We start from the raw sequence: 21,791 nt of genomic DNA, 5'->3' as shown, positions 1-21,791 counted from the left end.
AACCTCAACTAACTACATGGTTTACTTACTCATATCTTCTGCTTAGGCGTACGCTATAACAGGGCGACTCTGTCCACCCTTCCAACCTCAACTAACTACATGGTTTACTTACTCATATCTTCTGCTTAGGCGTACTCTATAACAGGGCGACTCTGACCACCCTTCCAACATCAACTAACTACATGGTTTACTTACTCATATCTTCTGCTTAGGCGTACGCTATAACAGGGCGACTCTGACCACCCTTCCAACCTCAACTAACAACATGGTTTACTTACTCATATCTTCTGTTGAGACCACCACAGGGACACTCCATTTCCCGGTCCCTTCAAGTGATAGCGGTGCCACTCGTATACTGTAGCTCATCTTTGAAAGCAAGTCCGGCAGAGTGTGGGACGTGAGAGCAGACTTGTGCGCGATGAAAGACTCTACACCAGACGAAGTGTCCGTCAGTGAGATGTTGTAGCCTTGGAATATAACAGCGTAGGCATCGTCGGTGTATGGCGTCCACGAGAGCGCGATGGAAACTTCACTTGCTACCGCTGATACGATGGTTACGGGCGTACGGTACACTAGAATAGAGGGTAGAGAGCAGTGTTCTAGATGAATTTGAATATCATTTTATCTTGATAAAAGCTTACACCATCATTATTGTCGCCAATATAGTTATCGTAATGTAGTTATCGTCATTTTCGACGCAGCCAGAGTACTTGCCATAACTACGATTACGATCATTACGATTACCATTTTAATAAAAATCATAATTAACCATAATTAATCCTTAGCATCATAATACTCTAAATAGGGACGCACAAAAACTCAATATTTCCCCAATGGAGGGGTCCAATTTTTTCTCCCTCGAGAATTTTTTTTACTTTCAGTTAGCTTTCTAAAAAAAGGTTCTGCCAGGTCCTTGTTTTTGATTCCTATGATCTCACCAGAGTCCACAGTTATCTGTTTATCTGTCCCCTCGATTCCATTGATCACGTTATCTAAGGGTGAGAAGCTGGTGTAGGGCGAGAATTTCACGTGAAGCTTGACTTGTGTAGTTCCGTTTACAAGTCTGAAACAGTGATGGGAAATGACAGAATCAGAAGACTATGCGTTTGAAAGGCTTGAGACTTGTGTTTATCCGTTTTCAGGTCTGTGACAGTGAAAAGAAGAGTTTGTGCTAAGTTTGCTTGAATGTGTTTGCAGGAGCATGCGCAAAGACATATAAATCAGCTCCATGGCAACCTTGTGACCAAACCAGCGGGCACTGGGAACGAGATTGGCTCTAGGGCCATTTAAACTAATTCAGTCGGCCAGGCCTCCTTGAAGTCATTCTGCCTTATTTAATCTTATTTAATCGATTGTATTGCAGTGGATTTCTTATGCCAAGAAGACAAGTTAGAGTGCAGCATTTTTTAACTAACAGAAAGTCCACGGTGACACGTTTAGGCACTTCTCCTGCCAGACGCTCGACCTTTAAGAAATCATTAAATACCACCAAGCCATCAAGCAATAATTATGATGATAACGATGATGCTAATGAGGTAAATCAATAAAAGACGATATGATGGCGATGTAGTGCCGTATCGCCTAAAGGGGGCGGGCAGTATTTTGAGGCCCGTGAAGGCCCTGCTACCCGATTCCCTTTAATTTTTTGAGGATCATAAAGTCACACGCACCTCATCTGTCACGGCCAAGGCCTCTCTTTCGTATGTCTTGGACTCCTTGTCCTGCAGGTCAGGATCCCATGATATATTGCCAGACAAATACTGCAAGTCAAGCCGAACCGACGTGCGACCTGCATTTAAAAAGATTTAGAGAAAACAAGGGCAAGCCATATGTTGATGACGAATACTAAGGCCTAATTTAAAAAACCTATTAGCCATGAGCCGTATTCAATGCAAATTTAAAATGAAACAATCGAATCTTACATCTTTCCTGAAAGAACATTGTTGCTCACCTCTATAATATGTGTACAGATTTGATATCTCTGTGGCATTGAGCACACGCAAGAATTGGATGTAATCATCGAAGTCCGCTGTTGTGGTAACGCCAAGCCGCGTAGACTCGTCTTTCGAAAGGTCTGTGTACTCATCCTTTTCGCACGTGGAGTTGAGACTGGCTTCTGCTCCGTTCACGTACACGACTGGAGACGACCCTGTTATCCACGTGACCACAACATGTGACCAGATAGAGAGAGGGCAGGCGAAGCGGTGGGTACAGCGGCCAGCCCTTTGTGTAATCTAGTGTGGGTACATTCTATCAATAGCCGCTCAAAAGTATTTTATTTTAGATTAAACAAGAGTTTTATGTCTAATATAAATTGAATCAAAATTTGTGCGTGTGACAGAGCAATTATGTTTTAAACCTGGGTGGGGAGGGGGGATGTGTACACGGGGATGATCGTCAACAAAATATTTTACCCCTTAAAAAACAGCTAATTGGGTGTGTTAAAGGATATTTTTATCCCTAAGAGATAGCCGAATCGGAAAATCGTTAACAACCGCCTAATGAATAGCAGTTAATCGAATATTATACCCTTAGGGAAAAAGGAAATGGAAATTTATCGAAATTTTATACCCTAAAAGATAGGAAGATCAACCCCGTCTACTTTTCTGGGGTCTAGAGTCTCACATAACTCCGAGAGGAGCTCCAAACCCCCTGCAGAGCCTACCTGGAGAGCAAGCTCGTTGATTTTTGATGGCTCATGGGAAATTTTGAAACCAAGGTCATCCTCCTGGCACGAACCGCTACAAAAGAAAACTGCGAGCTCAGACATTCTGCGTTCGCTGTACTTAAACCAGAAAAGCACGGATATTCCAGTTGTGCAACTTGTCGGATCCAAAAGGCACTCATGCGAGGGAAAGACCAGGCTGGCTGAGCTGGCGAGGGACAAGGCGCGCCCGCGTAACCCTCGGGTCTCCGTAATGTCTCCCGCGCTTTCTCCCCAGACTTGTGCTCTTGTGTTCTTGATGTCATTTGGGTGATCAAGAGGGTAGAGCGCATGCACGTCAAGCAGAAAATCATTGAGGGAAATGCCTAAAAAAGTTCAGTTTGTATCAAGGCGATGTGAGGGAGGTAGATAGGTAAGTAGGGAGAGGATGGGTAGGTAGGTTAAAAGGTAGGTCTGTGGGTAGGTAGATAGGCAGGTAGGATGGTAGGTAGGCAGATGGATAGGTGGGAAGGTATGTGGGGAGGTGCTAAAGTAGGCAGATGGTTAGGTAGGTTAGTTAGGTAGGTTAGGTCTGTGGGTAGATGGGTAGGTCTGTAGGTAGGTAGGTAGGTAGGGTGGTAGGTAGGTAGGTAGGTAGGGTGGTAGGTAGGTAGGTAGGTAGGTAGGTAGGTAGGTAGGGTGGTAGGTAGGTAGGTAGGTAGGTAGGTAGGTAGGTAGGGTGGTAGGTAGGTAGGGTGGTAGGTAGGTAGGTAGGTAGGTAGGTAGGTAGGTAGGTAGGTGGGTGGGTGGGTGGGTGGGTGGGTAGGTAGGTAGGTAGGTAGGTAGGTAGGTAGGGTGGTAGGTAGGTAGGTAGGTAGGTAGGTAGGTAGGGTGGTAGGGTGGTTGGTAGGTAGGTAAGTAGGTAGGTAGGTAGGTAGGTAGGTACTGGTCATGTCCTTATGACTGTCATGCCCCCTGCTAATGGGTCCTGGAAAGGCGGGAATGTAGAAGAAAGGAATGCAGGAAGCCAGGGTTGGTGAGAGGGAGACTCAGGGAAACTTTTTCGTACCTTGCTCACACTGATCCAGGGAGCGTGAGTGGAGATCGCATTCACAGACTCCTAGCAACTCATTGCACAGCATTTCATCCGGACAGGGCATCGGGCAGCTAAACACTAGAATTCACAACATGACACCATAACTTTGGACAAAATCAGACAACTGAACAATAGAAATGCACTTGCACTTACTAAAACAACAACATTCCGCACCATTTTAACTGGTGGAAGTACACAAATAACAAAATAACCCCATAACATCGGACATCATCAGATAGATAGATTATGTAAAAAAAACATTCCCAGGGCCATCCGATATGTACCATCCAATACGTAATACTCACCTGTACTTGGGACAAGGATCTCTACATCGGAGGGCTCAAACGTCTTCGTGTCGACGAAGTTTTTTCTCACGTGATCGAATACGGCCCCCACTTCCGCCGTGACAACCTTTGAGGTGTGGTCCACCATCAGATCTCGGCCGAATTCGGGGAAGGGATTGGTTTGCCTGCAGCCCAGGGCGTCCGAGCGCTCGGAGGGCTTCACTGGGATCTTAATGGGTGCGTCTGATAGAAGACTTTTGAAGCTAAACAGAAAGGCTTTGTCGCTCGCGAGCTTTGTAGAATTAAGACACTGACCCAAAGCTGTAGCATAGAGAAAAGGCCAGATTTAAGACTTCACGAAGAATTGAAATGGGAAATTTTAATGATATTCTACTTTGCGTTTAATGATATTCTACTTTGCGGTTCCGGGCACAAGGCGAAGGAGAGAGGGGGGATAAGCTGACCCTAAACCCGCGTTCTTGAGAAGGTGAATGGAAATAGGCCCCTTAGTTCATTCTAATGTCAATCAAGTCATCGCTATTAGATAGTATAACTACAGCCAAGCTGTAAAAAAATGGTCTGCGTAGGCGTGGTGTAGACAAGGTATGAATCAACACAAGGTTGAAAAGGTATGTTAAACGCCTCTATGAAACAGAGTGGTTGCGCTGACGTTTCGAGCGCTAGCCATTCCTCGTCTTAGCGCAACCACTCTGTTTCACAGAGGCGTTTAACATACCTTTTTAACCTTGTGTTGATTCATACCTCATCGCTTTTAGAGCCATGCGGCGCCTTATTCCTCGAAAAGTAATCGCTATCAAAGCCATGCTGTCACTTATTCCTGGACAAGCCATCGGCAGTTAAGCCTTGCTGTCATTATTCATTAATAAGTTATCCCTATTAAAGTCATGCTATCATTTATTTCCTAGACAAGTCATCGGCAGTTAAGCCTTGCTGTCATTATTCATTAACAAGTTATCCCTATTAAAGTCATGCTATCATTTATTCCTAGACAAGCCATTGTCATTATTCATTAACAAGTTATCCCTAGTGAAGTCATGCTATCATTTATTCCTAGACAAGCCATTGTCATTATTCATTAACAAGTTATCCCTAGTAAAGTCATGCTATCATTTATTCCTAGACAAGCCATTGTCATTATTCATTAACAAGTTATCCCTAGTAAAGTCATGCTATCATTTATTCCTAGACAAGCCATTGTCATTATTCATTAACAAATTATCCCTAGTAAAGTCATGCTATCATTTATTCCTAGACAAGTCATTGTCATTATTCATTAACAAGTTATCCCTGGTAAAGTCATGCTATCATTTATTCCTAGACAAGCCATTGTCATTATTCATTAACAAGTTATCCCTAGTAAAGTCATGCTATCATTTATTCCTAGACAAGTCACTAGCAAACCCTTCCCTGGATACACACCTGGGACATTTTGATCAAAGAACCCACCGAACACGTGATTTCTATAACGAACTATCAGCAGCAACGCGCCCTTGTCGGCACACTTGGTGTACACGCGCTCCACAGGGAGCCAGCCGTCACGTGATAGACTGAAACATGGCTGCCATAAGCTGTGTTGTCCAGCCTCTCTCAGCCATGATAGGAGGCGGTCACGGTAAGCTGGGACGTGTGATATCACGTGAGTTGAGATGGCTGAGACGCAAAATGTACGTTAAAACATAAAATCCATGCAGAACTCTCAGTTGTACTTATTACAGCAAAATTCGTTGTTGCGCGACCTCGGCGAATCCAAAGTCTTTGTCTCGTTTGGGAATAGCGCGTAGTCAGACACAAGCTGTGGGGGCGGTTTGTCTGGTTTTGATTGTTTGGTTTGATTGACTACGCGCTATTTCCAAACAAAAAACGAAACTTGGATTCTGTGAGGTCGCGCAACAACGAATTTTGCTAAAATTTCTGCTTGAAAATGTGTATAGTTAAGTTTTTTACCTTTGAGAGATTGAACTGATAAACCATGTTAGAAGCACAGTGTTTTCCGAAGTTGGTGGGATACATACCAGGTGAAAGGATCGAAATGGAATTAAAATGTTTTATTACGGCTTTTAAAATCAGGTATATGAACTAAAACTAGGGCGAAAGTCAAAATTGAGGGAGGGACAAATCACCCCCTTAACTAGTCCAAAGAGCAAGATGCTTTGCTCAGGAAACAAGATACTTTACTCAAGATGAAAGATGCTTTACTCAGGAAGCAAGATGTTTTACTCAGGAAGCAAAATGCTTTACTCAGGAAGCAAGATGCTTTACTCAGGAAGCAAGATGCTTTACTCAGGAAGCAAGATGCTTTGATCAGGAAGCAAGATCGTTTTTCAGGAAGCAAGATGCTTAGCTCAGGTAGCAAGATGCTTTACTCAGGAAGCAAGATGCTTTGCTCAGAAAGCAAGATGCTTTTCGATGCTTTGCTCGGGAAGCAAGATGCTTTACTCAGGAAGCAAAAAGCTTTACTCAGGAAGCAAGATGCTTTGCTCAGGAAGCAAGATACTTTTTTCTGGAAGCAAGATGCTTTGCTCAGGAAGCAAGATACTTTGCTCAGGAAACCTTTACTCAGGAAGCAAGATGCTTTGCTCAGGAAGTAAGATACTTTGCTCAATAAGCAAGATGCTTTGCTCAGGAAGCAAAATGCTTTTGTCTGGAAGCAAAATGCTTTACTCAGGAAGCAAGATGCTTTACTCAGGAAGCAAGATGCTTTGCTCAGGAAGCGAAATGCTTTACTCAGGAAGCAAGATGCTTTACTCAGGAAGCAAGATGCTTTGCTCAGGAAGCAAAATGCTTTACTCAGGAAGCAAAAAGCTTTGCTCAGGAAGCAAAATGCTTTACTCAGGGAGTCAGGATGCTTTGCTCAGGAAGCAAAATGCTTTACTCAGGAAGCAAGATGCTTTGCTTTGAATGATTTGCGGGCACGATACACAATAGAGGCTGTAACGTTTATTACAAGGTGTTCCAACAAAAAGTGTGTGGAAACAATGCCTAAAGAAGACGTACCTTCTGTTCGCCCCAGGCCCTTGGTGTCCGGGTTTACACAGCTCGTCTGAGCAGTCAGCTGTACTCGGCTGATTCCAGCGTCGCCCCGATAACCGTTACCAACAATTCCCTCGAAAACGAGCTATAATATAATAATAATAATAGTTTATTTCAACTACCACTATCGCAGGTGACTGAATTACAGTGGTATGGTCATAACACATGACGAAGTTATTTGCCATGAATATCACTGGTAACGAACGGTTACAAACTTATTAAGCCTAGAGGTCATTCCTTGAAATGTATCAGTTCTCTGTGTACCCGATCTCAGAGAGATGCATATAATTTTATAATTTATACTCAAGCAGAATACCAATAGTGACTGTTTGCGAAGATAATGAACTTCGTTACTTCAGATGGTTACGTTGATGATCGTTGGAAAGATGATGTTGATGAATATGTTTATACGATGTCGTTGACAAGGAACGGTACTCAGAAGTTGTAGATGATGATAGCAATGACAATGATGATGATGACTAACATATTATAGTGATTTTTAAAGCGTTTCGCTGTAGATGTAGATGATGATAATGGTGATGGCGACGATGATGGTGTAGCGATAGATGGCATCATCGAAATAAATAAATTACTGATGATAATGATCAGGATGATGCTCCGACGACAACGATGATGACAATGATGAGAAAGTTATCATGATAAATAGAAAATTGCTTAACAAAATGATGATTCCAATGGCCTATTAATGGAGATTGTCCTCACCTTAGTGTTAAGCGTTACGTTAAGAGGAAGCCGCACAAGTTCCCATTGTTCACTGTCTCCATGGTTACCAGCCGCTGACCAGACCAGCGAGCGTTGGCCGGGATGGTTTTGAGTGAAGAGGTTAAGGCGCCCCATGTCCGCCCCTCGTAACGCGTAGTAGAATTCAATACAGTTAATGTGCTGAGGCACGAACTCTGAGCTCATCAGGCAAGCGCTGTTGCCTATCTCCCTCGGGAAAGATGCCTCAATGTACATATAATCTGGGGAGTGCAACAAATCAGATCAAAACAAATATCGACTTTTCTCCCGCTTTTTAACAGTGAAATACGAATTGTAACAACGTTTTTTTCTGGAATTACCTTTACGGTATTTGTTGTTTATTACGTTTTTCTCGCCAGTTTCGGGCGTTTGTTTTCGAAGCTAGAAATGTCGCTTTCCCGCCATTAAATTTTCCCGCTTAAAAGTTTGAAGTTCCCGCGCACGCCTAACAACCGAATCGCTTAGTAACGAGAAATGGCCCAACTTGCCTACGTTGACAGTCAACACCCTTAAATGAGATATGAGGTAATAATCCCACCACTACCAAATAGCGGAATTCAAATCACTGTTGTTTTTAGTATGCACTACCCGATGGGCGCCATTGGGGTGGATAGCAAGCCCCACTGTTACACTATGGGGGTGGATAGCAAGCCCCACTGTTACACTATGGGGGTGGACAGATTACCCAACTACTACCCCATGGATGGCACAAGCGAAACCCAGTTATTCCCCGTGGGGGGACTAGTTAATAGCTAAACTAATATAAGCGTGTCGGCTTATATTAGTCTCGAGCAAGAGTCTCTGGTAGCTCTTCATTGGCACATACCACTTGAGCAGCGAAACAAGTATGGAGCTGTGACTCCAATTAAATGCCGCATCCTCAGCAAATTTCCACCGACAAGAGAGCACCGAGGTTCGACCGACTGCATCTCAGGCACGTCCAGTACTCTATCCCACATCTTTAAGGCAGAGATAAGTCCAATCCACTTGTAGCTGCCCGAGTTGGTAGCACCAACAGAGAGTTTGATATCGCCTGATAAAGTACCACTGTGCTCGAGTGTGGCTAAGTGCCGTCCATCCAGGTACATCTGTACTTCCTGATTCCACGTGACACATATATGGCGCCACCCTCTACTGGTGTCCGCGCTGACCTTGTCACTGAGAATAACAATAATCAATACTCGTCTTAGTGTGCTTAGGTGCTGGGCGCCCATGTAATTTTGCGGGTCTTAGTCTTGGAAGGTAATTTGAGCTTATTTTAAACTAGACGCTTATTTAATATTTCTTATATTCTTGTATGAAAGTGTTTGGTGTCTTTATTTAGAGATTTTTTTAATGTTTACATGTTACTTTGTTTAATTGGGACTGCGTGGGTTTTGATATTGGCTGTGAACGGAACTGCATGGTTTCATTTAGACTGAATGGTGTTTTTTTTCTTTCGAAAAAGCATGGCTTTTTGATCAGGACTGAAGGGGTTTTAAGGTGTGCACTGTTTTTATTAGAATTAAAAAAAAATGGCTTCAATGCACTAGTATTCAATTAATAGGGTGTGAGCACGGGTGAATTGTGCACGGTAAGTTGTGCACGGGCATTAGTGTGTGTGCACGGGTAAATAGGGTGTGTGCACAGGTAAATAGGGTGTGTGTACGGGTAAATAGTGTGTGCGCACGGGCATTAGTGTGTGTTCACGGGTAAATAAGGTGTGTGCATGGGTAAATAGTGTGTGTGCATGGGTAAATAGTGTGTGTGTGCACTGGTAAATAGTGTGTGTGCACAGGTAAATAGTGTGTGTGCACGGGTAAATAGGGTATGTGCACGGGCATTAGTGTGTGTGCACAGGTAAATAGTGTGTGTGCATGGGTAAATAGGGTGTGTGCACGGGTAAATAGGGTATGTGCACGGGCATTAGTGTGTGTGCACAGGTAAATAGTGTGTGTGCACGGGCAAATAGGGTGTGTGCACGGGCATTAGTGTGTGTTCACGGGTAAATAGTGTGTGTGCATGGGTAAATAGTGTGTGTGCACTGGTAAATAGGGTGTGTGCACAGGTAAATAGGGTATGTGCACGGGCATTAGTGTGTGTGCACGGGTAAATAGGGTGTGTGCACAGGTAAATAGTGTGTGTGCACGGGCAAATAGGGTGTGTGCACGGGCATTAGTGTGTGTGCACGGGTAAATAGGGTGTGTGCACAGGTAAATAGTGTGTGTGCACGGGTAAATAGGGTATGTGCACTGGCATTAGTGTGTGTGCACAGGTAAATAGTGTGTGTGCACGGGCAAATAGGGTGTGTGCACGGGCATTAGTGTGTGTTCACGGGTAAATAGTGTGTGTGCATGGGTAAATAGTGTGTGTGCACAGGTAAATAGGGTATGTGCACGGGCATTAGTGTGTGTGCACGGGTAAATAGGGTGTGTGCACAGGTAAATAGTGTGTGCGCACGGGCATTAGTGTGTGTGCACAGGTAAATAAGGTGTGTGCACTGGTAAATAGGGTGTGTGCACAGGTAAATAGGGTGTGTGCACGGGCATTAGTGTGTGTGCATGGGTAAATAGTGTGTCTGCACTGGTAAATAGGGTGTGTGCACGGGCATAAGTGTGTGTGCATGGGTAAATAGTGTGTGTGCACTGGTAAATAGGGTGTGTGCACTGGTAAATAGGGTGTGTGCACAGGTAAATAGGGTGTGTGCACGGGCATTAGTGTGTGTTCACAGTAAATTGGGTGTGTGCACAGGTAAATAGGGTATGTGCACGGGCATTAGTGTGTGTGCAAGGGTAAATAGGGTGTGTGCACGGGTAAATAGGGTGTGTGCACGGGCATTAGTGTGTGTGCACTGGTAAATAGGGTGTGTGCACAGGTAAATAGGGTGTGTGCACAGGTAAATAGGGTGTGTGCACAGGTAAATAGGGTGTGTGCACGGGCATGAGTGTGTGTGCACGGGTAAATAATGTGTGTGCACTGGTAAATAGTGTGTGTGCACAGGTGAATAGGGTGTGTGCACGGGCATTAGTGTGTGTGCAAGGGTAAATAGGGTGTGATGCAAGCGTGCAGGGTTGGGTTTGGTTGATGGTTACCAAAAATTGATCCAAATCATTAAATTTTCTCAAGTCCCATCATCTTTTGCATAATTATATTGTTAAATTATTTTCAAGACCACTAACGTTTTGGACGAGCCAAGTTCAGACTTAACATATTTGTTCAAGGCATCTGTGCCAAAGGAGATGAAATTGCTTGGACTGCCATACACTTCTGCCAAGACTTGGTAGCCAGACCCATAATTATTATACCACCAGCAAATGGTGAAATCTGTTATACTACTCATTCCCAGGGAGACAGAGAATGGTGATCCATTGCTGGAGTTGTAGTAGAAGTCGTCAACTCCTCTATCCACTGAAAAAAAAAACAATGAAGAATTCTTTAAAATGTATGTTCGGGGAACCATCATGCTTTGCGTCCCTCGAGCCTGTAAATGGGTAAATGTTGGATCAAATATTTAAATCTCAATTACTCAGACAATTTTTCAAAATGTGTGTCATGGCCACGTTAGGTGTTGGTATCAATTCCACCCCTTTATACCAGAATTGTCAAAACAAAGAGTAGCATACGCAACACCAAAATACAAGCGCTGTTTAAGAAGGGGTGTTTATCACCGAGTTCCTAATGCCAATCCACTGATGAGTTGAACCAAGTAAAGAAGCTAAGGAAGAAGTCTTACTCCTTGGGGTCCATTGTGGAGGTCCGGTATTGGATGAGGGGGTGGATAGCCTCTGATTATTTGACGACCACGTGAAGTCAGAGCTCTCGTCGTCTATCATTGGGGAGTAAGCTGAAAACAAATGGATTAAAAAAGAACGATATCCCAGTTACTCGCCACATATAACAAGTATAATAAGACCTAGAAAAACGCTTCTATGCATTAACTTGCTCAACAATGTTTCCGCTGTGCATTACGTAGGAAGATGCTGCGAAAATGACCACCAATTATTTTTGTGTGTGACACCGTTTGAATTACTCAATGGGAAAAATTATTTAGCGTTACTCAGCGTAAAATGACTATCTGGTCTCTCATCTGGTCGGGACAAAAAGCGCCCTTATAAGGGGTATTTTTTTTTAAATTCGTAGTTTTGCTTACCTGTGTTCATGAAGTCATTTATCTCCTGATCGCTGATAACAGCCCGCCATATCGTCAAGGCGTACATCTGCAGGTTGTGGGCAGAGGAACTACTGCCGATCCACAAGTGGGTCGCACTGTCGGACGCGGGTGTCGCCAAGATCTGAAGGCAAAACATTTAGTTGGCTGTTTGGTAAATGTGTCGAGACGACCTTCACGATGATGACGATGCTTTTATGATATGCGGATAATAGAAATGCTATAACTCACCGTAGATGACTCCGAGGTAGCTATAGCTGTCCCATCCTGGAAGTACTTTATCCCGTTTGTGAGGTCCCACGTCATAGTCACGTGATGCCAGCTTGTCGGAATGTTGTCTAATGACAGGAGCCACTTCTTGGTCTTTGTCTGTACTTGAATCACGTGGGTGACGGCTTCTAGCCCTGGCTGGGTGTGCATCGCGACACCCGTGGAAGAAGTGTCGGCCCCAGAGGAGATGATCCAACTTTTTGCAAGCTTCAGGTCTATTGAAGGGTAAGGGGCATGATACTGTAGTAGTCGAGCAAGATTAAAGAATGTCGATCAACCACTCCTTTGTTATTGATCATCATTGAAAATACAACGGTTTGTTTGCAGAGAAACTTCAAAATAACAATCTACGAATGACGTCCGATACGTTATTGACGATATTTCATTGGAAATATATTTGTTTCTCGCTTGAATTGGACAATGGAAATGGATTCTTATGTGTGACTCGAAATTGAGCGGGAGTATAAAATGGCGGAGTGATTTGCCTTCTTAAGGAATAATTCATGTGCGCAATATTTATATGGACCATTCCGTGAGTAAGCCAGTAAACCAATAAAACTCTGTCGAGTTTCTGACACCACCAACAAGCCTAACTATCTGAGGCAACAGTCTATTGTTTCCTCGTCCACACAGCAAAACCTAAACACCCACACATCACCCTTGCGCCAAGCACGTGGCTAATTAGACTCCAAGCAGTCGCCCCTTTGTCAAGCGTTTCACAGCGACCACTGCTTGAAATAGCAGTAAACAATTCATCATAACTCATCATAATCATCATCATCATCACCTAAAGATGTTATTGTACCCGAAATTAGAGAACACGAACCTTCAGCATAGAAGACCTCCACCTCGTCTACATTAAAGCTGAAGCTGCCTGCCAACAGATTTCGCGCTTCTGAAGAGCCAGCCGTGATCCCTTTAGGGAGTTGGTACGAATAACCAGGGTCTGATGTGGACTGGGAACTGATGTTCGCCATGACGTCACTTAGTACCAGGTCGACACGGCCAAAGCATGGCATCGAGGTGGAAGTGCTTGTGGCAGCGACAGATGCGGGTGATATGATAGGGAGTTTGAAGGGTTTTCTCCCATCGAGGTTACCAAGGCTGAACATGAAGGCACTGGTGCCGAGAGAAATAGCTATAAAGAGGAAATTTCAAATTGAAAGCTGATTGGTGCAGAAATATATCATAATTATATTATGACGATGACCATGATTTAAATCAAGAGATAATAACTGGTGACGATACTGACGATGAAGATAATGATTTGCGATAATAATAATCATTTTGATTATTCTAATGATATTATATGACAAGTATTATTTCGATGATGTTTATAATTAGCGGTAATGACAATAGTAATAACGATGATGAGAGTGTTAATGATGATGCCGATACTGATGGTGGTAGTTATGATGGCGATGATGCTAATTTAATCATACTTGGCCACGAATCTTTCAGAAAACCTCCGAACACGTAGTCACGCACTCGCACTAGCGTGACAGTTGACCCTTTCCCGTCACACTTAGCATGGAACTCAGCCCCACTCCACTGACTGGTGGACGCGCGGAAGCAGGGAACCCATCGCGTGTTTTTAGGAACTTCCGATTCGAGCCAAGCGTGGAGAGTGTCTTGAAAAAGTGCGTTGGTCCCAAGAATGTATGAAATGAAACCTGTTGATAGAAAGGGGGAAATCAATTTACAGAAAATCCTTTCAAGGATCCCAACTATAACTTCTAAAAAACGTTTTCTTTCTGTTTCTATAACGAAACAACTAACTCTCTACATTCAGTATATCATCATCATCATCATCATCATCATCATCATCATCATCACTGCATTTTATATCAAACACCATACACATCATAATAGACTTACCTCGATGCTTCATCCAAAAGCTGATCGTTAGTCCATTGCGACAGCGGTTGGGACTACTCACACAATCTCCCACAAATTCACCAAGGTCTACGCGCCCCTCCCCGGGTAGGGTGAGGACGCCCATGTCATCGGACACTTGGTCGCCTATCACCGTCGCATTTCGAGTACCGGACACGTCCGGGAATGATGTCCCGTTCATCTGCGTGAAAGGCCAGTGGTTGTCCCCTAAACGTGGCAAAATGTTAAGCAAAATATGTCTGTCTCTGACCGCTCGTCTGTCTTTTTCCATGCTCTTTGCTCTCTGTTGTTTCTTTGTCTTTCTGTTTGTCTGCCTGTAATGTCTGTCAGTATATTTGTCTCTTATGTTTGTCTATCTGTCTATCTATCTATCTGTCTATCTATCTATCTATCTATCTGTCTGTCTGTCTGTCTGTCTGTCTGTCTGTCTGTCTGTCTGTCTGTCTGTCTATCTATCTATCTATTTGTGCAAGTCAGTCTGTCTGTTTTTTTGCTTGTCCGTTCGTCTTTCTGTCCAGGAGCAAAAAAATAATAGAAAATTCACTTTATTTGAAAAAACTACGGAGAAGGTACTGTCCGTGTGCCATCGCCTGCTCGACTTTGCTGACACGACAAATTCAATTCAGCGTGAAGTATTGTTAGATCTATTTGACCTACCAACAACCACTTGATCAGTTATAAGCCGCCTATCCGGCTATTATCCACCCCCTATTTTGAAATCCTGGATCCGCCCCTGCTGTCTTCTGCCTGTCCCTATGACTGCCGCCGTCTGTCTGTCTGTCTGTCTGTCCGTCTGTTCTTCTGCCTGCCTGCCTGTCTGTCTTCATATCCGTCTGTCTTTTTGACTGACTGTGCTTCCGTCTCACCTGGGCGAGTGTCGATATCTGGAAGCGCAAAGGAACTGGAGACGAGAAAGAACAGTCCAGCCAGTAAAATCAGCAACGAGATCTACACAGACAGAAAACAATTTGAAAAGGACAAATTTTACGTTAACCGTTATACTGGACATCAGGGAATTCAGTGATGAAATGGGTACTTTCGCATAATACTGAAAGACGGAATGTTCTAGAATAAAGTTACAATAAGAGTGTAGTCACAAGTTATCACAAACAGTATAGTATAAGAAATCTTTGTCGCCAAAAGTTGTAAAGATATGCACAATGAAAGAAGCTGGGGCGCTTAGCTCCCTTCCGAAAAAAAAAAAACACGAAAAAAGCGATATCATTATTTGTTATTGTAGTGTAGCTTAAGTAGAAAGTCTCTATCTACGGCTGATTTCGTCTTGGTTCCTCTATTGCTGATATCGTCTTGGTTTTTGTATTGCTGATTTCGTCCTGGTTCCTCTATTGCTAATATCGTCTTGGTTCTTCTATTATTGCTGATATCGTCTTGGTTCTTCTATTGCTAATATCGTCTTGGTTATTCTATTGCGGATACCGTCTTGGTTCTTCTATTGCTAATATCGTCTTGAATCTTCTATTACTAATATCGTCTTGTTTCTTCCATTAATAAAATCGTCTTGGTTCCTCTATTGCTAATATTGTCTTGGTTCTTATATTGCTAATATCTTCTTGGTTCCTCCATTGTTGATATCGTCTTGGTTTTTCTATTGCTTGTATCGTCTCGGTTCTTCTTTTGCTAATATCGTTTTGGTTCCTATATTGCTAATATCGTCTTGGTTCTTCTATTGCTAATATCGTCTTGGTTCTTTTATTGCTATTATCGTCTTGGTTCTTCTATTGCTAATATCGTCTTGGTTCTTCTATTGCTGATATCGTCTTGGTTCTTCTATTGCTAATATCGTCTTGGTTCTTCTATTGCTAATATCGTCTTGGTTCTTTTATTGCTATTATCGTCTTGGTTCTTCTATTGCTGATATCGTCTTGGTTCTTCTATTGCTAATATCGTCTTTGTTCTCTTATCGCTAATATCAACTCGGTTTTCCAATAACTAATATCGTCTTGGTTCTCCTGTGCCAACGATATGATTAAACCATCAAGTGTGTCCCAAAGTTCGCTCTTGTTCAAGATAAATTTATCCATTTATCCATTACTGCTGTTAAATTCTGATAGTAAATCTTCGACAATACACTCATTCACTCGTAAAAAAATGGGTGTAAAATACTTTAATCCTTGTCTATTTCTTTGTTCTCTTTTATTACTTTGGCGACTTTAGGACTTTAAGAGTGTAACTCTTTGGTAAGTACACTTTGTTGTACGGCTAAAGAGTTTAGTAACATCTTTATTTAGCTAAACGAATACCGGCCATACTTCGGAGATGAAACAGTTTTTATCAGCCTGACAAAATTGAGCTTATTTAAAGGCAAGCACGTCACTGTTAATTATTTTTGTATTCTATATTTTAACTAGCAATAAGAAAACTCAAAATCGTTTGCTTATTTTAGACTCACTTAATATCATCGTAAAATAATTTTGCGCTGCTCAAAAATGAAAAAGAATGCCTTACCTTCGCAAAGACCGTCATCGAAGCCATCAACAGTCGTTTGATAGCTAAGTCTATCTCATCTTTATCAGGCGATGAGGATCCCGTAACGCACACGTGGAAACAAATCTGGGTCTCCCAGGGGAGCCAGGGCTCATAGACGTTAATTGAGGGTTTATATACTCTCAAATAATTAATAAACAAGTGATTGGACTTCTTGAATATTTCATAACTTGTAGTTGTTACTGCGTTTTAAATATTCTGCGAACCCTCGACGTCGATTTGCAAATGCCGAATCGCCTTGAAGTCTTTTCATTGGCCATCACTGAAATGGTTTCCAATTTTATGTGAGAGTTTTTAGAATCATTTAATACCCTTTTGCAACACAATTCCTTGCCGGGAAAGGGATACATACAGCTATTACAGCTCTTATATTTTTGGCCTTTTTGGTGAAAAAAAAAAACACACACACACACGATATCTTCTTTTTTATACCCCTCTAGTATCAGTTTTTTTTTTCGAATAAGCTTTCCCCTTTCAAGTCCTCAACTCCCACCTCCTGTGCCCCCATTTTTTACTCACACGTACTCCTGTGCTCCTCCCAACCCCAATTTTGTATTACATTCCCCACATCTTGTGCCCCCCCCCCCTACCCCCTGTTGTTAACTCTCTCCCCTCACTTCTAGGGTCAGTTTATTTTTTGGAGGAAGGCTCCTCATTTTCTACCCCCCTGACTTCTTTTGTTCCCCATTTTTATTACCTCCCCTAACTTTTTTGCCCGCCATACTCCCACCCTCAACTTTTTGGGTCTCCCATTGTTTTCTATTAATTCCCACCTTGTAAAGTAGCCCAAACACTTAAAAAATCAGTTAATTAACTAATTTTGAAATACCGTTTCCCCTTAGTTTCTTCTTTAATAAAGCTGTAGTCAGGGGGTATAATACAATCCAAGTCTGTAGCCAGGGGGGTATAATACAATCCAAGTCTGTAGCCAGGGGGGGTATAATACAATCCAAGTCTGTAGCCAGGGGGGTATAATACAATCCAAGCCTGTAGTCAGGGGGTATAATACAATCCAAGTCTGTAGCCAAAGGGGTATAATACAATCCAAGTCTGTAGCCAGGGGGGTATGATACAATCCAAGCCTGTAGCCAGGGGGGTATAATACAATCCAAGTCTGTAGCCAGGGGGTATACTACAATCCAAGTCTGTAGCCAGGGGGTATAATACAATCCAAGTCTGTAGCCAGGGGGTATAATACAATCCAAGTCTGTAGCCAGGGGGGTATAATACAATCCAAGTCTGTAGCCAGGGGGGGTATAATACAATCCAAGTTTGTAGCCAGGGGGGTATAATACAATCCAAGCCTGTAGTCAGGGGGTATAATACAATCCAAGTCTGTAGCCAGGGGGTATAATACAATCCAAGCCTGTAGCCAGGGGGGTATAATACAATCCAAGCCTGTAGCCAGGGGGGTATAATACAATCCAAGTCTGTAGCCAGGGGGTATAATACAATCCAAGTCTGTAGCCAGGGGGTATAATACAATCCAAGTCTGTAGCCAGGGGGGTATAATACAATCCAAGTCTGTAGCCAGGGGGTATAATACAATCCAAGTCTGTAGCCAGGGGGTATAATACAATCCAAGTCTGTAGCCAGGGGGGTATAATACAATCCAAGCCTGTAGCCAGGGGGGTATAATACAATCCAAGCCTGTAGCCAGGGGGGTATAATACAATCCAAGTCTGTAGCCAGGGGGTATAATACAATCCAAGTCTGTAGCCAGGGGGTATAATACAATCCAAGTCTGTAGCCAGGGGGTATAATACAATCCAAGTCTGTAGCCAGGGGGTATAATACAATCCAAGTCTGTAGCCAGGGGGGTATAATACAATCCAAGTCTGTAGCCAGGGGGTATAATACAATCCAAGTCTGTAGCCAGGGGGTATAATACAATCCAAGTCTGTAGCCAGGGGGTATAATACAATCCAAGTCTGTAGCCAGGGGGGTATAATACAATCCAAGTCTGTAGCCAGGGGGGGTATAATACAATCCAAGTCTGTAGCCAGGGGGGTATAATACAATCCAAGCCTGTAGTCAGGGGGTATAATACAATCCAAGTCTGTAGCCAAAGGGGTATAATACAATCCAAGTCTGTAGCCAGGGGGGTATGATACAATCCAAGCCTGTAGCCAGGGGGGTATAATACAATCCAAGTCTGTAGCCAGGGGGTATACTACAATCCAAGTCTGTAGCCAGGGGGTATAATACAATCCAAGTCTGTAGCCAGGGGGTATAATACAATCCAAGTCTGTAGCCAGGGGGATATAATACAATCCAAGTCTGTAGCCAGGGGGGGTATAATACAATCCAAGTTTGTAGCCAGGGGGGTATAATACAATCCAAGCCTGTAGTCAGGGGGTATAATACAATCCAAGTCTGTAGCCAGGGGGTATAATACAATCCAAGCCTGTAGCCAGGGGGGTATAATACAATCCAAGCCTGTAGCCAGGGGGGTATAATACAATCCAAGTCTGTAGCCAGGGGGTATAATACAATCCAAGTCTGTAGCCAGGGGGTATAATACAATCCAAGTCTGTAGCCAGGGGGGTATAATACAATCCAAGTCTGTAGCCAGGGGGTATAATACAATCCAAGTCTGTAGCCAGGGGGTATAATACAATCCAAGTCTGTAGCCAGGGGGGTATAATACAATCCAAGCCTGTAGCCAGGGGGGTATAATACAATCCAAGCCTGTAGCCAGGGGGGTATAATACAATCCAAGTCTGTAGCCAGGGGGTATAATACAATCCAAGTCTGTAGCCAGGGGGTATAATACAATCCAAGTCTGTAGCCAGGGGGTATAATACAATCCAAGTCTGTAGCCAGGGGGTATAATACAATCCAAGTCTGTAGCCAGGGGGTATAATACAATCCAAGTCTGTAGCCAGGGGGGTTTTAATACAATCCAAGCCTGTAGCCAGGGAGGTATAATACAATCCAAGTCTGTAGCCAGGGGGGTATAATACAATCCAAGTCTGTAGCCAGGGGGTATAATACAATCCAAGCCTGTAGCCAGGGGGGGTATAATACAATCCAAGTCTGTAGCCAGGGGGGGTATAATACAATCCAAGTCTGTAGCCAGGGGTATAATACAATCCAAGTCTGTAGCAAGGGGGGTATAATACAATCCAAGTCTGTAGCCAGGGGGTATAATACAATCCAAGTCTGTAGCCAGGGGGTATAATACAATCCAAGTCTGTAGCCAGGGGGTATAATACAATCCAAGTCTGTAGCCAGGGGGGTATAATACAATCCAAGTCTGTAGCCAGGGTGGTATAATACAATCCAAGTCTGTCGCCAACTGAAAATTTTAACCCTCTTCCACAGCTAAATCCAAGGATCAAATATACTTCAAAATTTGATAAATCAAGATGGCCGAAAATTGAAGAAAATCAATGGTTCTTTGGGCAATTCGCTGTGTTGATTTCTTGTCAACAGTACTTAGTTCACTTACCCAAGAGACGGCTAAAAACAACTAAGATCAGAGAAAGATCTTCTCTGTCTTGCTTTTCAACTCAAAACTCCCGCGCTTTAGGTTTTCCTATAGCTAAGCCACCGCGCCTGGAGACAGGGAACCCATCGATTTGTGCTCATAACCTTTTCTGGTCAAAAAGCTAACATAACCGTTGTACCGTAAATCCTGTGGCTACCTAAATATAATAACACTAAGTAATAAACTCCCTTGAAGACTGCACTGGCATTTTGTGTTTTACCGTTTTCGAGGATAATGCTGTATGCAGAAAGCCATGGTATCAGGCATCAAATGCATCATCTGTGGGGTGACGCTAGTACAATTCGACTCTAATGGGAGGGAGGAGGGGGGGGTGGGTGGGGTTAAAGTTCAATCTGCTGAGAGTTGAAAATGTGGCAGGTCTCTACAAGCACCTATACTAATGGAGTTTTGATAAACAAACCATATATTAGCCAGCCCTGTATCATTGCGTGAGAAGAGAAACTATGCAAAATAAATCGCAAAGAGTTGACTACTGTTTAGGGGGGCGTTTAGAATTCATATACACGCGCGTGACAAAACTCCCAGAGGACCACAGGCGGATAACAAACCAGCAATACTGTTAATTCGGTTAATATCTTACCCTCGATAAACAAGGATTATTGTGCATTGCATTGCATTGTATCGTACAGCGTTCTGAGCATGATGACACCACTACATTACTATAGCAACACACCAACTCCAAAGAGACGCGAACATGAAAAAGACCCCGATATTTTTTGGTGTACATCTTAGCGAGCTGTGCGTGGCGTAACCGACTAAGACAGGCCTGGGATCCTGGTTATTGCCACAAAACAAACAAACAAACAACAAACAAACAAAACAAACATCTTTTATTTGCACACAAAATTAAGTGTTACATAGGTTGGTTTTTTTTTTATATATATATTCATATATTTATTGATAGGGAGAGGAGAGAAAAAAAGAAAAAAAAAACTAGAGTTGCATACCAAGGGGGGACAATACTTCGGTGCGGGCACCCTAGAATAGCTTGAGAGCTAAACGGGCTAGGGTGCACTTAAATGTTAGGGAAAAATCCTAGTTTGGAGATCTGGAGGCTGTGTGCATAAGCAAGAATGTACGAGAAAAACACAGATATAGAGACACGACAAGGATACAACAAGGATACGACAAGAATACAAGCTGGTACAAGCAGAGCGGAAACAAAAACAAAAGGAAGGAATATATGGCCAAGAATTAGGTGATAGTATGGGTTACAGGTGAAGATGTGGGTGGGTTAATAGGTGGCGACCAGGTCGTCTGATAATTTCTTTTTGAAGGATTTCATATTTAGGTCTTTGTCATTTTGGGTGAGTTCGTTCCACCCCATTAATGCGCGGGTAACTCAGGTTTCTTTGTATTGTACAGTTTGCTAGATTAGCTAATCTGGCTTTTTCGATCGTCGGTCTGCCTTCACCTTTTTTTCAATAAGGCTTGCTCTATTTACATGAAAGAAATGATCGTGGATTTCAAACAGTGACCCTTTTACCAGAACACTGCCTATGTATTTGTTTTCTTTTTATGACGTATAGGCAAGTTGTTTTATGCTACGTTTATCGCCTGATAGACTACCGGGCATATATCTAAAACGTCCATTCAGGTTAAAGTAAAGGTACGGTTGTTTT

The 21,791-nt window shown here is 43.0% G+C and overlaps 1 protein-coding gene across 3 annotated transcripts; it reads right to left on the bottom strand.

Annotated features, from left to right (window-relative positions):
• Positions 1-431: 431 nt before the first annotated feature.
• On the bottom strand, positions 432-20,212 carry LOC116619418. 3 transcript variants are annotated; one of them, XM_032384174.2, is made up of 21 exons: positions 20,110-20,212; positions 16,617-16,917; positions 15,017-15,098; positions 14,133-14,357; positions 13,697-13,927; positions 13,081-13,392; positions 12,216-12,469; positions 11,967-12,108; positions 11,550-11,660; positions 10,996-11,224; positions 8,664-8,995; positions 7,799-8,058; positions 7,040-7,160; positions 5,465-5,695; positions 4,046-4,345; positions 3,714-3,818; positions 2,666-3,030; positions 1,952-2,234; positions 1,671-1,789; positions 939-1,063; positions 432-572 (listed from the first exon to the last, which is right to left on the bottom strand). In XM_032384174.2, exons 2-20 carry the CDS (start codon positions 16,641-16,643, stop codon positions 989-991), a joined length of 3,804 nt encoding a protein of 1,267 aa, XP_032240065.2. In that variant the 5' UTR covers positions 16,644-16,917; positions 20,110-20,212; the 3' UTR covers positions 432-572; positions 939-988. The 3 variants fall into 3 exon arrangements, with proteins under 3 accessions (XP_032240065.2, XP_048585051.1, XP_032240067.2); XM_048729094.1 differs by having other exon boundaries at positions 5,492-5,695; XM_032384176.2 differs by lacking the exons at positions 15,017-15,098; positions 16,617-16,917; positions 20,110-20,212 and adding an exon at positions 14,808-14,935.
• Positions 20,213-21,791: the final 1,579 nt, after the last annotated feature.

This window comes from Nematostella vectensis, chromosome 6 (assembly GCF_932526225.1).
Source record: "Nematostella vectensis chromosome 6, jaNemVect1.1, whole genome shotgun sequence".
Classification (NCBI taxonomy): domain Eukaryota; kingdom Metazoa; phylum Cnidaria; class Anthozoa; order Actiniaria; family Edwardsiidae; genus Nematostella; species Nematostella vectensis.
This window is presented reverse-complemented; position numbering and strand designations above follow the sequence as displayed.

Coding starts and splice junctions, on each gene's coding strand:
- LOC116619418 (XM_032384174.2), bottom strand. CDS start 16,643: ATGGCTTCGATGACGGTCTTTGCGAAG. Junction 4,346..5,464: donor CTTTGATCAAAATGTCCCAG/GTGTGTATCCAG, acceptor TCTATGCTACAG/CTTTGGGTCAGTGTCTTAAT. Junction 1,064..1,670: donor CCTTGGCCGTGACAGATGAG/GTGCGTGTGACT, acceptor TCACTGTTTCAG/ACTTGTAAACGGAACTACAC.